This window comes from Lacerta agilis, chromosome 3 (assembly GCF_009819535.1).
Source record: "Lacerta agilis isolate rLacAgi1 chromosome 3, rLacAgi1.pri, whole genome shotgun sequence".
Taxonomy (NCBI): Eukaryota; Metazoa; Chordata; class Lepidosauria; order Squamata; family Lacertidae; genus Lacerta; species Lacerta agilis.
This window is the reverse complement of record NC_046314.1, coordinates 36,382,675-36,398,024: the sequence shown is the minus strand read 5'-3', so window position 1 is coordinate 36,398,024 and position 15,350 is coordinate 36,382,675. Positions and strand designations below refer to the sequence as shown.

The 15,350-nt window shown below is 43.0% G+C and overlaps 1 protein-coding gene across 6 annotated transcripts in view; it reads left to right on the top strand.

The window, feature by feature from the left end:
- FILIP1 (filamin A interacting protein 1) overlaps nucleotides 1-15,350 on the top strand; it is a 96,105-nt gene that overhangs the window by 61,585 nt on the left and 19,170 nt on the right. For 4 of the 6 annotated variants that reach the window (XM_033143257.1, XM_033143260.1, XM_033143259.1 and 1 more), the window contains 2 exons: nucleotides 3,540-3,713; nucleotides 4,934-5,112. In XM_033143257.1, coding sequence (XP_032999148.1) covers nucleotides 3,540-3,713; nucleotides 4,934-5,112 — 353 coding nt within the window. Of the gene's footprint in view, nucleotides 1-3,539; nucleotides 3,714-4,933; nucleotides 5,113-13,609; nucleotides 13,814-13,853; nucleotides 14,083-15,350 lie in introns of those variants that run through there. The other 2 variants (XM_033143261.1, XM_033143262.1) reach the window with 2 other exon arrangements.

The window sequence follows — 15,350 nt, the reverse complement described above, 5'->3', positions numbered from 1 at the left end:
TGATCTGTTTCAAAGCCTGATGTAAGAAGTAACAAAGTGGGGCTCTGGTGCATCGCCGCAGTTCTCGCCTCCTCATTTTGTCTTCTGAACATTTGGAGGCGAAGCCCCCAGCCCCACTGGAAGTGCAGTTTATATATATGGTTGCATGCACATGCACACACACACACACACAGAGAGAGAGAGAGAGAGAGAGAGAGAGAGAGAGAGAGAGAGAGAGAGAGAATAATATAATAGGCTCACTGGTTTAGATCAGCGGTCTGTCTGGCCCAATATCCTGCCTTTGACATCAGACTTTATTAGTTGCTTGAGGGTGTGTGCAAGCCAGCACAGCATTATTATGTAACAGAGTTAGTCCATTCATTGAATTGGTATAACTGGTACTTCACTGGGCTATTCATTTGTCTCTCCTGAATAAGCAACAGGGATGTTGCTGTGTTGCTGATACATGGGAAAAAGTTTTAACTGTATATTTTATCTTTTAAAAAGACATCTAAGTAGTGTGGAGTGCCTGGTGCTGCCTGGGAATCTGTAGAAACTAAATTATTTTAATGGATTGTGTAATTTGTGAGTTTGGATACGTCACACCAAAAACCGGGCAAAGTCACAACACGGTTTGGTCTTCCATTTGGATTAAAAATGGTGCCCAGCACCCAAACTTTGATGAAGACTACGCCCCCCCCCACCTCGTAAACCCTCATGCTGAGTTTGGTGACAATATCTTGTGAGGTGCCCAACAAATGGACAAAGTCACATTTTTGCCCACTATCTTGATTCAAAATGGCACCCAGAAACCAAACAGTGACAAAGTCTGCCACCCCCACCTCAGAAACCTTGGTGCCAAACTTTGCATTGTCATCTCGAGAGGTGGGTGGACAGACAAGCAAATCACTTTCCAAATATATAGTAGATGCAAGTGGAGAACCTCAAGCCTAGGGGCTGAAGGTGAGCCTCGAGACCTCTTCATCTGGCCCTTGAAACTCTCCCCAGGTCACATCCCTCACAGGCCTTGCTCCATACCCAGAATGTTTGTGACTGGCTGGAATGTGTCCTTGAGGCCTTATAATGCCTCATGACTAGATGGAGGATGGAAAGTGGCCTTTGTGAGTGTGTGTGGAAACTCACATACTGTAGAAAATAAACATTTGCATGTTTTTCTCTGCCTGCATTTGCTTCTGGTGGACCCTAGAAAGTTGCTCAGAAGCAAATACAGCCCTCAGGTTGAAAAAGGTTTCCTACTCCTGTGTTGCATCAGGGCCGGCTCAAAATTTGAGGGGTGCCTGGGCAAAGCATCATCTAGTGGGCCTTCTGTTGTGTTGATGGGCTCCTCGGATTTTCTTGGTGGCGGCAGCACTCCAAAGGTGGAAGCCGCCACTTAAATTTCCCACAAAGCCCTGGGATACCCAATATATTGTCATTCCAGTGTATTGTGGGAAATTAAAATGGAGACTCATGGTCCCAGTTTCCCATTGTGAAGTGTCTAGGACAGGTTTTAGTGGAGGTGGTGGTGGTGGAGCCTGTGGGGAGTCCCAAGTCCCTAGCAGCTGTCCCAGGATGCTGATGCCGGGCCTGTATTGCATGTAGATATGTTGTCAACATGGATGATGAACACCTGAAAGACACATGCTGAACTAGCCTAAATTTCCAGAAACTGAAGAGAACTTTTTTTTTTTGGCTGTGAGAGATAACGTTTGCGGCTGCCTGAGAACAAGTCACCTGAAATCCTTTAGAGGGCCACCTTGTGAGTTTTTATTTATGCTCTTTGTCAGGCCCAGTGCACAGAGTCCTTTAAAATTTAGAAAATCTACCACTGGTATGACCACAACACTGCATTGGGGATCCATGACCTTATCTTATTTCTAATCCTAGTACTCAGCAGCTGTTGCACTATTAATAAACTGAATACAGAGTGCTCACGTCCAGAGTCTGACAGTTACTGGTGTAGCATAATCAGAAGAAAAAGTCTGGACTTAGTAAACTTTGATCCCCTGTTTCATGGTGCCTGTAGTCATGTACCCCTAGCTGTGCACCATAAAGGCTCAGAGAGCTATCTTGGGAAGTTAATAATATCCAATAAATCTCGAATGATTTCATGAAGAACTTTATTTATGAGTGGTGCTATTTGTCTTTAGCATTGCTAGGCTCCTTCCATGTGCAATGGTCATTATATAATTGAAGTAACAGATCTCTTTTAACAGCAGAGTTCAATTATTATCTTACACAGCACATCAATCAGCTAGGAAACAAAGTTGTTGGTGGCTAAAAGGCAATGATGCTTTTAAGCAAAGTAACAGTTGGGCTTTATGAGCATCTTATACTGAACCTAAAATTAACTAGCTAATGGGGTGTTGCTTCCACCCAGGGAATGCTCAGATTGCTGATGGTTAAACAATTCTGGATGTGTTGTGAATCAGTACTTTTAACCCAAATAATTACTACAGCAGCATCCTATGCGAAGCAGGTATGCCAGAGCTTTGAAGACAACATGCTTAGGGACTATGAATGCCCCCAGAAGTATTTGCTTTCCTGGATCAGACCAGAGGCCCATCTTTTCCAACATTCTCTTTCTAACAACAATCAGTAAACCTTCTCTGGAAGCCCAGCATGCCCAGGTTCTTTCAACTAGACTACTATAATGTATTCAGTGTGGGGCTGCTCTTGAAAGCTGTTTGGAAGGCACAATTAGTTCAGAATACAGCAGCTGGATAAATAGCTACAAGGAGTATATAATTTCAGTTCTTTATGAGCTCTACTGGTTGTTGATCTCCCCCAGGCTTCCTCTTTCTCTGGGGCCTTCTGAGGCTTAAAAGACATCAGCCTGAGTCTGGAGGCTTGAAACATCTTCCCAGCCCCACCCTTACTTAGCTGAAACCAATCCTGGCTGACAGGGCTACTCATGAGTATGCCATGAGTTTAACAGCTTCTTGCCCACAGCACGGCAAAACAGTGATAGCCATTCCTTGTTGCTTGTTCCCAGCTTCTGCTTTTCTGAGGTAAACTGCATCCAAACATGGAGGTTTCATACAGCTATTATGGCAGTCAGCAGATATGACCACTTCAAATATGTTAAATCCCGTTTTTCAAAGCCTCGAAGCTGGCATCAGTGATCAGCCCTTGGGTCTGCAGGCTTCTCAGATGAGGAGCAAGAATGGGGGGTCTCGTTGTATGGGGGTCTCCTGTGTAAACTGCTTTGAGACTGCTGTCATTAAGTTTTATACAAATTGTTGAAATAAAATGAATGAATGAATGAAAGGAGTGGGACCCTTCCCACACTAATGATCCTATTGGAACTGGACATCTCTGCCCCAGCACTGGAGGTCCCCACATCAGCTGCCTTGGTTCCTAGAGGGCTCTCAGATGCCTGCCTACCACCCACAGGGCCTCCGATGAGGAATTCAGAACTGCCCCAAAAGTGCCCAGTTTATGCATGGACACCACTGGATACAGCCCATAGTACATCAGCAGCCGAGAATGCTGCTATTTCATTGTTTTAGTAATTAAATAATAGTAGTAGTAATATTAATAATATTGTCAATTTGCAGGCTAGAGAAGACGTGATTCATATGCTGAAAACGGAGAAAATAAAGCCTGAAATTCTGGAGGCGCACTATGGCTCTTCAGCTCCAGAGAATGTCCTTAGGATATTGCACAGGGATGCTACTCTTGCCCATGAGAAATCAATAGGAGAAGATGTCTATGAGAAGCCAATTTCAGAGGTAAGCACCTTTCAAATTACTTTAGGAACCTTGAGTCAGGATGTCCTTTTCATTTTGACTTGCATTTGCGATTTGCTTTACAAAATACCACGACTGAAGGCATGGGCACATCCCCAACCTTGCACATCTCTGTTTTCCTCTCTTGCACTACATGTGACAGTGGCAACACTTGCGTACATAGATACCTAATCTGATCCTCTATAGTGATAGTGTTTTAGCGCTCAACACATTGCATGTTTGCAAAGTTTCCGGGAATTAAAAATCTAGAAAGCAGACTTTGAGGCTGTGATTGGATAAACACATGCCTTTGAATAAGAGAACACTGTGAGAATTACCTCTGAGGAAACATGCATGTTCTGAATGTGGAACCAAGGGCAACAGTATGTTACCATTTGCAAATTCCACAGCAGCACAGCACACCAGTGACCAAACCACTGTGATATCTGTATGTACTCCTGTGAAGCTGACTGTGTTTGCTCTCGAACAGGGATGGAGAACACCAAGCCCAGGAGCCAAATGTGGCCTGTTGGCCTTGAAAGCAGAAGCCCCAGGGATATTGTGGGGTTTGGGGTGTGTGATCCTATTTAGTTATTCCACAGAAACTTCTAGACTTCTGATTAACGTGCTGACTCTATATAATGGGTGACTATTATTACAGAATGGGTCTCTGTGCTAGGCATAGATGCCAAAGGCAGACTTTCCCCCCATTTTTTTTTTAAAAGAGAGGGGTAACTGTTAGCTGTCATTGAGAACATTGCTATAGTGATCATGAAGTATAAAATGGCAATTACAACTAATCTTCTTAAACTGCTCTGTACAGTTTAATTCTGAAGAGACTTAAGAGTGAGCCTTTAAACCTTACGGAGAATCTTCCCTTCCTTCACACTGAAATCTCTTTTCTCCTTCCAATGAAATCTGAAATAGTGTGCCGAATAATCAGTCCCTTCCTTCAATCTAAGCTCTCATCAAAATCAAAATGTCAGTAGCTCATTGCTGAAGCAGCTTGGTATGGTTACAATTTTAACTGTCGTCCTCCTCTAAATTTGATCTGTCATGGGCAAAGCTAATGGGAATAAGTGGTGTTGATTACTAGTGACTGCTTATAAGCAATGAAAGAGGCCATGCCACTTTTACGTTAATGCAACATCCTTGTTTAGCAGATGTACCAGTGTCAGCCAACAATTATTTAACACAGTCCATTTTATATTTCAACCAACCAGCTGGACAGACTGGAAGAGAAGCAGAAGGAAACATACCGGCGCATGCTCGAGCAGCTCCTCCTGGCAGAGAAATGCCATCGGCGCACAGTTTATGAGCTGGAAAATGAGAAGCATAAACATACAGATTACATGAATAAGAGCGATGACTTTACCAATCTCTTGGAGCAGGAGCGTGAAAGGTGAGCATTAAGAGACAGCCTGTTGAATAAACTCTGCATTTCAGGGGTTATTCTGATGGGAAACAACTGGTTTTTTCAAAGACATTTTTCAGCAGAACTACAGAATTACATATATCAGAGATATTGTAGAGGGGGAATTAACATTTTTAATCTCAGCCTCCCATATACTGTTTCTCACCACTTATTGAACCTTTCTGCCCAACCAAAACATTTTGTCAACTCTCTTGTACCGTTGAATCCGTATTGCAGATATGGGAATAATTCGTTCAAGGCTGCAGAGCTAGTCCAAGACTTTAAAAATAAAAATAAAATTTAATTTCGGAACAAATATACAATCAATTACATTGGGCGGCTTCCAACAGAATGTTAAAATACAATAATCTATTAAACATTAAAAGCTTCCCTAAACAGGGCTGCCTTCAGATGTCTTCTAAAAGTCTGGTAGTTGTTTTTCTCTTTGACATCTGGTGGGAGGGTGTTCCACAGGGCGGGTGCCACTACCGAGAAGGCCCTCTGCCTGGTTCTCTGTAACTTGGCTTCTCGCAGCGAGGGAACCAGCAGAAGGCCCTCGGCACTGGACCTCAGTGTCCGGGCAGAACAATGGGGGTGGAGATGCTCCTTCAGGTATACTGGACTGAAGACGTTTAGGGCTTTAAAGGTCAGCACCAACACTTTGAATTGTGCTCGGAAACATACTGGGAGCCAATGTAGGTCTTTCAAGACCGGTGTTATGTGGTCTCGGCGGCCGCTCCCAGTAACCAGTCTAGCTGCCGCATTCTGGATTAGTTGTAGTTTCCGGGTCACCTTCAAAGGTAGCCCCACATAGAGCGCATTGCAGTAATCCACGCGAGAGATAACTAGAGCATGCACCACTCTGGCAAGACAGAAGCAGCTCGGGCAGGGAATCCTTGGTGCAGCGAGGAGGTCAGTACACCAAAAGGAATCCTGTACTGCCCCTATTTCTCAACTTCCAGAACATGCACTCAGAGAACTGGGTCTTCCCAACAGGACGCCTGGTGTAAACTAATGACTTCCTAAAAATCACTGCAAACCCCCCCTCCCCGCCCACAAGGCCTGGGTTGCTGTGCGTAAGAGAAACCTGGTGGACAAGCAGTGGCAAGGATAGGCCCATCTGCTTTATCCAACCAAGTCTCTGTTACACATGCCAGGTCAAGTCCTCCATCCACAAACAGGTCGTGGATGGCAGTAGTCTTATTCATTGTTGACCTGGCATTGCACAGCAGCACCTTCAGATCATGTGGGTATCCTTTGCTTATTCCAGTATCCGTCCAGTCAGGACCAGACCCGGAGGCAGGAATAGTCTTCAAACAATGACTAAACCTGCCTCCTCGGCAATGACATGGTCTGGTCTTAGTGTAACTCCTCCTCTTACCCGGATATGTGTTCACATATTTAATGTTTGATTTTGATTTTTGCGTAGTCTCCTACAGAGGGACTGTCCTGATTGGTTAAAGCAAATCACTGAAAATACAGGCAATTGACGAAATATATGACATCAGTTTTCCTGTGTAAACTACAGTTCCCATAATTCTTCAAGGGAAGTCATGTGCTTTAAATTTGCAGGGCCAGTGAGGTTGTGATGGCTAGGGAGAAACAAATGCACAATGCTCATTCTCCAGCCTCACATTTGAGAGAGAATATCCCCAAAGGACCTGAAAGTGGAAACACTGGCTTGCAGTTCTTGGAGCCACTGTTTCGGAGGCCTTGGAAAACAAAATCAATGGAGCAACACTCTTCCTTATATTTCCCTGTATACAAACTGCTGGAGTTATTTAGCCTAGCTTTTACATAAGGCTTCTTTGTAGTTTAAACCGCTGATAGTGATTGGATGTTGGAATTTTCTTAGCTCATTGTCCTCGAAGTTCTCTTCTCCAGTTGAAACAGCAGGGCCCAGGTATAGAGAAACTCTGATTTAATTTATTCCAGTACAGTTACACACACACACACACACACACACACACACACACAGTGTTATCCTGCTTCAGTGCTAGTGTCACAAATATGGTCTTTGTTAATGCTCCTGGTTCCACCCCCTCTGAAAATGCACGGCTATAATTGTAGATACACGCAGGGGATACTCGGACCCCCGGATCTTCCTCCTATGAAAACTTTCACTCTTCTAATGACATTTTCTGCTCTCCATCCCAGCACCCCCAGCAAAGAAAGAACTGGCGAGTTTCTCAGTAGCCTGTGATAATACATTCCTCTCTGCTTCAGTCATCCTGGCACTGAGATGCTCCTTGGCTGCTCTTCTGGTGATGTAATGCTGGGACCGCATCACCTGCAAAGGAAACTGATCTGCATCTAATAAAGAGCGCAGGCCTCTTGAATCAGAAACGGGAGCACTGATGTTAGCGGATTTCAAACATCTCTCTGGTACCCCCCACCCCTTTGTGCTTTTGTTATTCAGGTTTCCTTCTCTTCCCTTTCCCATGAGAAGCCAGCCCCAAGCCTTTCTTCCCAAAATGTTTTCATTTTGCTCCACTTTATTTCATATACATGAGATGCACAGCGACTGTGGAGGTCTAAATTCAGAGAAAGGCCTTCTCCTGCGATGGACTTAAAATCTGCAGACTTCTCTCTCTGGGTCTCTGTGTTAAACAGAACGGTTGCTTAAAAAAATTACAGCAACAGAGAAAGAAAGGCTACACTAGTGTCATTTTGCTGTCGACTAGTTGAAGCTTTGTCAGAGCATGTAGGCCGGGATTTAAACCGCTGCTTAGACTCACGCAAGTGTGTTAACGAAGGAATAGAGACAGATTGTGTGTTAGCCCAGATGGAGGTGGGTGCCAACTCCCATCAGCCCCAGCCAGCATGGCCAACAGTAGCTGACCCTGATGTTGTAGCACAAGCTAGCTTGGTTCCACATAGGCAGTGCCTGGGGGGGGGAGGTAGCTCCCCATACAAACAGCTCCCCACACCCCATTGCCGGACTCTTGTTGCTTCTTGACAGAAAGGCATTTTTCATAGGGTTGTTTCCTACAGATAGAGAAATGCCGCCCTCTGTGGGCTGAAGGCTTCCTTCCAAGCCACTGGAGTTCAGCTCTCTCCTCCTTTTCTGGGGAGGGATCTGTAGCAGTTCCTCCCTAACACTTGTCTTTGGCTCTCACCTCCTTGCAGCCCCTTTTTGGAGGCTTCCACCCCCTTCTCTGTTGCAGAAACCACACACCTGGCCTGTGATTCAAACCAATTGGATTTACTTTAGAGAAACCTAAAGTGGGGCAAAATTCACCTTCACATAATATACTTGCCCCTTTCTGTTGCCCCCCCTTTTTTCTAGTACCTCCACTGCTGTTTAAAAGCATTGCTTGGAGGCAATAGAGGCAGAAGGTGCTGCTGTTCAAGAAAAACAAGTACTGTATAGAGTCCCCTTGGGCCCAATAAGCTAATTTTATGGTTCTTTGTAATCTGATCATAATTGGTAATTTCTAATAGCAATACACCTATAACAATATTTGAAGACCAAAAGCCAGAAGGTTGTTTCTTATATTAGGCCTACTCAGAGTAAACCCATTGGCTTTAATGGATGTGACTAACTTGGGTCCTACTAATTTGGATACAATCCACAATTTTCATCTCATACAACATGATGGATTATATGTAAACATAAAATCTGTCACTTTAATTGTTCAAGGTGGTGTTTTTATAATTTTCAGATACATTTTCTGCCCATATCTTCTGAAGGTTTCAAACATTATGTTCATTAGTTTTTCTTCCTTGATTCTAAAGCTATGATCCATAGCACAGGTGGTGGGTGAGGGTGAGCAGGACAGCACTATTGGGTGTTGTGGGAATTTATAGCACTGCAATTATTACTCCTCTCACTGTAAAGTGATTAAAATCTGCAAGAACAAAAGAGCAGGAAAATCAGTCAGTGTAATATTCTGAGAGTTCTGGCATAACAAATCCCCTTTTATAACTGCTGCATATCACTGGTATATCTACAACACTGGTATATATTTTTCTACTTTTCTCAGGGATATGTTGAATTTCTTGAATTCAAAGACAAGAATTTAAATGAAAGGGATGATCTCGGAAAAGACACCTACTAATTTCATTTAAATGTTTTCTAATTGCCATAATGAATATTTAGAAACTGGTAAATAAAAGGAAAACAACAACTCCTAATCCAGTTGTTCTTACTTCCAGCTGATCTTTAAGACAGCAGTTTATGGACACTACTAAGACTGGATGGAAATGGTTTCGAGCTTCTATATGGGTTGAACAGCTGTTAAGATTAAGGAGGGATATCTAGATGACTGCAGCCACATGATAACTAGACAGGGGGAAGGAAGATGTCAAGACACAGCCTCAAAATAGTTTTGCAGGAGGGGACCACAGCTCAGCAGGATAGCACATTCTTTGCATTAAGAATTCCCAGTTCCCAGGTTCAATCCCAGGCATCTCCAGATAAAAGAATCAAGTGATGGGAAATACTCCCATCTAAGAACTTGGAGAGCTGCTGCCAGTCAAAGAAAACAATATTAGTAGGGGAAATATACTCGGAGTCGCGTAGTGATTTCATGCTCTTTATTGCAGCTCGAAAACAGTGAGTAAATTTCCCCCCCTGGTTTTATATACAGTACATTATTTACACAATGGGTCCTGTCCGATTGGCTGATTCTGCTTCCCTCCTGGAGCCTGATTGGGCTGCTCCCGCAGGCCAATCAGGTTGTTGATTCTAGGATCCTACCTGCCTATTGTTCTAGGATCCAAGCTTAGTACATAACAGTGGGCGAATAGTCTGATTTGGTATAAGCCAGCTTCTTGTGTAGTGAGAATTATGGCCTGCCTGATACTGTTCTCATGTTGAAAACAAAATCTATTGAGCTTCCTTTGGGTTATAAATTACAGCCAATTCATCTAATATCGTGAATGTTGTGAACACTCCTGTAGTGGAAAGTGAGCTGATGGCTTTAACAGGAGCTGAGAGTAGCCCAAGGATATTGCACTACAAGTTCCATTGACCTCAGTATGACTTACTTCTCAGTAAACATGCCTAGGATTGCCTGGTAAGAGTGTGATGTATGATTTTGCAAAATAAGTATAAAAAGGAAATGGATTTAGGCAGTTTCAGAACACCACAATTATTTCTCTGTGTGTTTAGCATAAGGCTTGATTTAGTACCAAGTAATGTAAAAGCGCATGAAATGTGGCTGACACATTTGAAAAGGTAAAACAGCTTTGATTTTATTTAGAACCAGACAGATCATACAGCTTACAAAAATAAATAAATACATTTTTGGTAGGGCTCTGTCATATTATCACTTTTCACTAACAGGGGCGGCTGTGGGCATTGCAGGGGCTGAACTAGATGACCCTCATGGTCCCTTCCAATTCTACAATTCTATGAAATGTCTGCCATAAGCTATAGTTTATGGTTTGCTATTTTTGAAACTGAAGTTTTGAGTCAGGCATGTGACTGACGGTGCAGTTCTCTACGCAGAAGTAAGCCCAACTGGGTTCAGTGTGAGGTACTCTCAGGTAACTGTGTACAACAGTTTGGCATTGCAACCTATGCTTTCAAAGAGAACGGCACTGTATCATTCAGGCAAATGGAAGCCTTGCATTGACAGAGGAAGAGGAATGAGACAAGATCAACCCCCCCCCCACACACACACAAAGGGCTTTCCACACCACCATCTGGTCATATGCTTTGAGAAAAGCCTGAATTCTCCCCAGTCAAACAGAAATGCTTTTTAAATAAAAAGTGTCTAAGGTTATTATGTTTAGTTCATGAATCATACTCCATAAAAGGCAATAAATGCATAATAGGGAGATATAGAACAATTCACGGCGTGATTTAAAGAAGAAGAAAAGCAGCGCCTCAGCCCATCAATTCAGAGGGAGAAAAAAGTCTCAAGAGAATAATATAATGTTTTATAACATCTGCCTGGAATGACCTGTCTTAAATAAAAGCACGGCTGGTGACTACGGCCAGTTGTTCAGCTTAAGTTTACTAAGTGATGGGTTTTTAGGGAATATGATGTAAGTAATATAAAATGTATAGCCCAGAATCAGCACAGCTTGCAATCTTCTTCCCCCTTCCAGCATTCTTTTTTCAAGGATATGTTTTATTTCTCTTTATTGAATACTTTCCCAAGAGGCACAACATGAGTAATGCAATATATTTATATTAGAAACAGCCAGCTTTCCTTTTTCCCATGATTTAAAAAAAAAACCCACCCTTCCCTCCACCAAATGGGTTCTAGGAACTCATTAACATACATTAAGCACTGCACAGGTGGAAATCTACAGGTTTGCATAGAAATATGATAATTATCTAGAAGCCTCACCTCTGAGCATACAGTAACCTGGAGCGTCATTAAGATACGGCTTCTTTAAGGATGGTGATTCCTGGTTTGCAGGAAGTGCACTTTTCATGGCAGCAAGTAAACACGAATCCTGGAGAATAGTTGTTTGTTCTTTTGCAACAAGCATCTGGCTTTGTTTGTAGAGGATTTAAGCAATGTAGCCAAGGAATCTAGTTCTGTGGGTCTTACCTTTACTACATTGCATGAGTTCCATTGCATGAGATAAGAAGCTGGAAGAGAGAAGCCAAAGCAGGGTTTAATTTATGCAAAAGCACAGTCCTGAAATCTATGTTTAAGAAGGGGCTGAATCCTGGAATTTAAGTAGCATGGTTGCAAGAAGAAGCTACTGTTTGTAAGTATGGAACCCAAAACTGGTGGCAGCCATCTCCGCATTTAATTAATGCAGACCATAAGGCACAATGCAACATACAGCATATATGATACCAAGGTAGTTTTATGGAGAGGGTGGATCTAAAACACCTGGCTTCAGTCAAACACAGTTGAAAAGATCTTATCAAGATCACAGCCACACCATACATTTGAAGCACTCGGATGCTACTTCAACAGCCATGGTTTCCCTCAAAGAATCCTAGGAACTGTAGTTTGTTAAGGGTGCTGAGAGTTAGCAGAACTGGGAATTACAAAACCACTTTTTAGCGCTCAGTCGGAGCAAACAGCAATTTTCCAGATTGACATTTGCTCTAATTTAGCAATGAAGAATGGGTTTTACCTGGGAAAGGAGTGGGTCAAGGGGTAAACCGCTTGCACTCACTCTTTCTAGTCATGGGACAAGTGGAAGTGGGGACAAGCCCTAAGTGTTGCAGTAGTAAGTCCTTGGGGTTTGGCCAATGAAGCCTAAGCTTTTGAGCAACATGAAATACAGCTTAGGCGGATAAATAAGTGTTTGGTTGCTACTGATCTAGTTCTTAATTATTTAATTATTGTTTATACATTAATTCGTGATTTGTTTTTATTACTGCAATCTGCTTAGCGTTCTCACAGGAAGGTGTGTGTGTGGGGGGGGGGGAATAAAGAATCAAATCTGTCAAGAAAAATACCTCTGGTGGAAATTAAACAGATGAAAACTGATTGCTCACTCGGTAGAGCACGGGACTCTTAATCTCGAGGTCGTGGGTTCGAGTCCCATGTTGGGCAAAAGATTCCTGCATTGCAGGGAGTTGGACTAGATGACCTTTGTGGTCCCTCCCAACTCTACAATTCTATGATTCTGTGAAGTTTTTGCTAGCATGAAGATGCATTGATGGGGGAAGCGCTAGCCTGATTCATCTTCTAAATTGCAGCTGTTGAAAAGAAGGGTGTGTGGAAAAGTTTAATTTCAGATGATGCTACCAAACTTCCAGAAAGGTAGCATACCCACCTTCAGCCTAGCTTAGGGAAAATGCATATCACCATGTCTTTCTTCACTGGTCATGTGAATGTACACCAAGTGACATTTAATTCAATGACAGTGTAACCCAGATTTAGCTGCCGTAGGATGACCCCCTGGAGACTCATAAAGTGGCTGATTCTGTATAAATCAGAACTTGTTTGTAGAGTGATGCTGTTAGTCCAACAGCAATCTCATACCCTCAAGCATTATGTCACAGCTGTCTCTTAAATACACAACAATTGTAGACTGGGTTTTCAGTGTTGTTTTTTTAAATTGCAACCCAGTTTTTTCCCCTGAGTTACAAGCAGACTTTGGGCATGTAAATTCCTAGGATAGTTAACCTAGTGTCTATTTAGGAGATGTATAGCAACTATAATAAACAGTCTCTAGAAGAGAGCATACCCTTCCTGTAATTTTTAGGTGGAGGGGGTCATTTCAGCTTTCATTGTCCTTTGTGCTGCATTTAGGATGGGAATCCATAATAGATAAATAATGGTTTTACTTTACTTTCATGCTGTGTGAGTTCAGCTCCTTAGGCTGATTCTGAAAGGATTGCAATTGCAGCTTGAACACATGTTGAATGGAACTGGCTGGAGTTCAATTAGTTTAGAAGGGGGGGGATTTTGGGGGGAGGATGAGAATACACTTCTATTGTACCTACCTTCCCCCCTACTTCCCCCCAAGCCTTTCTCTAGCCACTGTTTTCCTTTGCTTTCTGAAGTAGTGAGGCTCCACCCCCCCTCACTGCCCAAAGTTAAATCTGCACAATAATGAACCATATAAGGGAGGGATGACATCATCAGTGAGTGGTCCCAAGCTGTTTTGCACAACATTCACCTTTCATTGTTCTGATGACATGGCTGGAATGTGATGGCTAATTCCCTGTAGAGCAGGGGCTAAGCAGGGCCTGCAGACTAGCAAACTTTTGCAAAGAGAGGCAGGGAGGGGGATCGAAAGTGCTCCTCATTAGGAGAAGGTAAGAAAACCACACTCTGCTGTTTTGTTTGTTTGCAAAATGTTGCTTCTTGTGTATGCACATTTTTCAGTACTTGCGCTAATGGATTTGCTTGGCAAGAAGACTCTGCTAAGAGCCTGTTGCACGTAACAGGGAAGTACAGACATGTGTTTATTTACAGCGGCAAATTAACTGCAGCTTTTAAGACTAGAACAAGCTCGGATCTCCCTGTTGACTGACTTGGGGAGGGAAAGCTCTACCTTGCATCAAAACATAGCCTGGCTTTCAAGGTAGGGCATGTTCTGACCTTGTAAATAGAGAGATGCTATGAAACTGAATCTTTCCTTGGAGTTACTTTGTGGTTTGGTTTTCATTTGATTGTGCGGAAGAAAATTCACAAGTTCTTAAGGGAAGGATAACCTAGACCAAAAACAGCCTTGGCAGAGCTTTAAATCTTTTGCTTCACATTGGCATAAGGTTTTCTGCATAGATATTTTTTTTGCTGACCTCTGTACTGATAATTTCTTATTATGTAACCAAGACATTGAATTGTTTGGTTCTAAAAGCATTGTGTGTTTTAAGTACTCTTTAGGTTGTAATCCTGTTTTTACTTACTTCAGAGTACAGCCCACTGAGCTCAGTGGGTCTTACTTCTGAGTAGGCTTGTGCTGTTAATGTGATTGCTACAAAACAGTGTGTTGGGAAAGCCTTCAGGGCATTTGAAACAAGTGAGATATCCCACTGCTCTAAAACAGGGGGAATTTGTCTTGCACTGAATTCAACAAAAGCAGTTTGTGTTCATGCTGGATTAATCTTTAACTACTTTGTAAAATGATTTTCTAGTTCCAGTGAACTGGAATTGTTTATTTCTTTGGCATAATTTTTAATAGGGCAAATCCCAAGGCATGTTCTGAAAGCACGTGGTGGCAGCCACCTTAAAAAGGTCAATGGCCTGGATTGGAGTCCACCTTGGAACCTCATTATTGCATCTTGAGTTTAATAATGGAAGAAAGGTGGCATAAATAAAGGTAAAGGGACCCCTGGCGGTTAAGTCCAGTCGCAGATGACTCTGGGGTTGCGGTGCTCATCTTGCTTTACTGGCCGAGGGAGCCGGCGTACAGCTTCCGGGTCATGTGGCCAGAAGGACTAAGCCGCTTCTGGCGAACCAGAGCAGCACACGGAAACACAGTTTACCTTCCCGCCAGAGCGGTACCTATTTATCTACTTGCACTTTGACGTGCTTTCAAACTGCTAGGTTGGCAGGAGCAGAGACCAAACGACGGGAGCTTACCCCGTCGCAGGGATTCGAACCGCCGACCTTCTGATCGGCAAGCCCTAGGCTCTGTGGTTTAGACTTTAACAAACAAGGTTATTTTCAATGCTACCTTCTTTATCTGACCAGTCAAAAAACCTGAGTGGTGAATTGAGCAGATCATGCCTGCTTACCCAGCGTGTGTGTGTGTGTGCGCGCACGCACACACACACACACACACACATGTGATGGAGGTAGCATGTCCTGCATCACAGGATGTCACATACACCATCTTAATCTTTACAG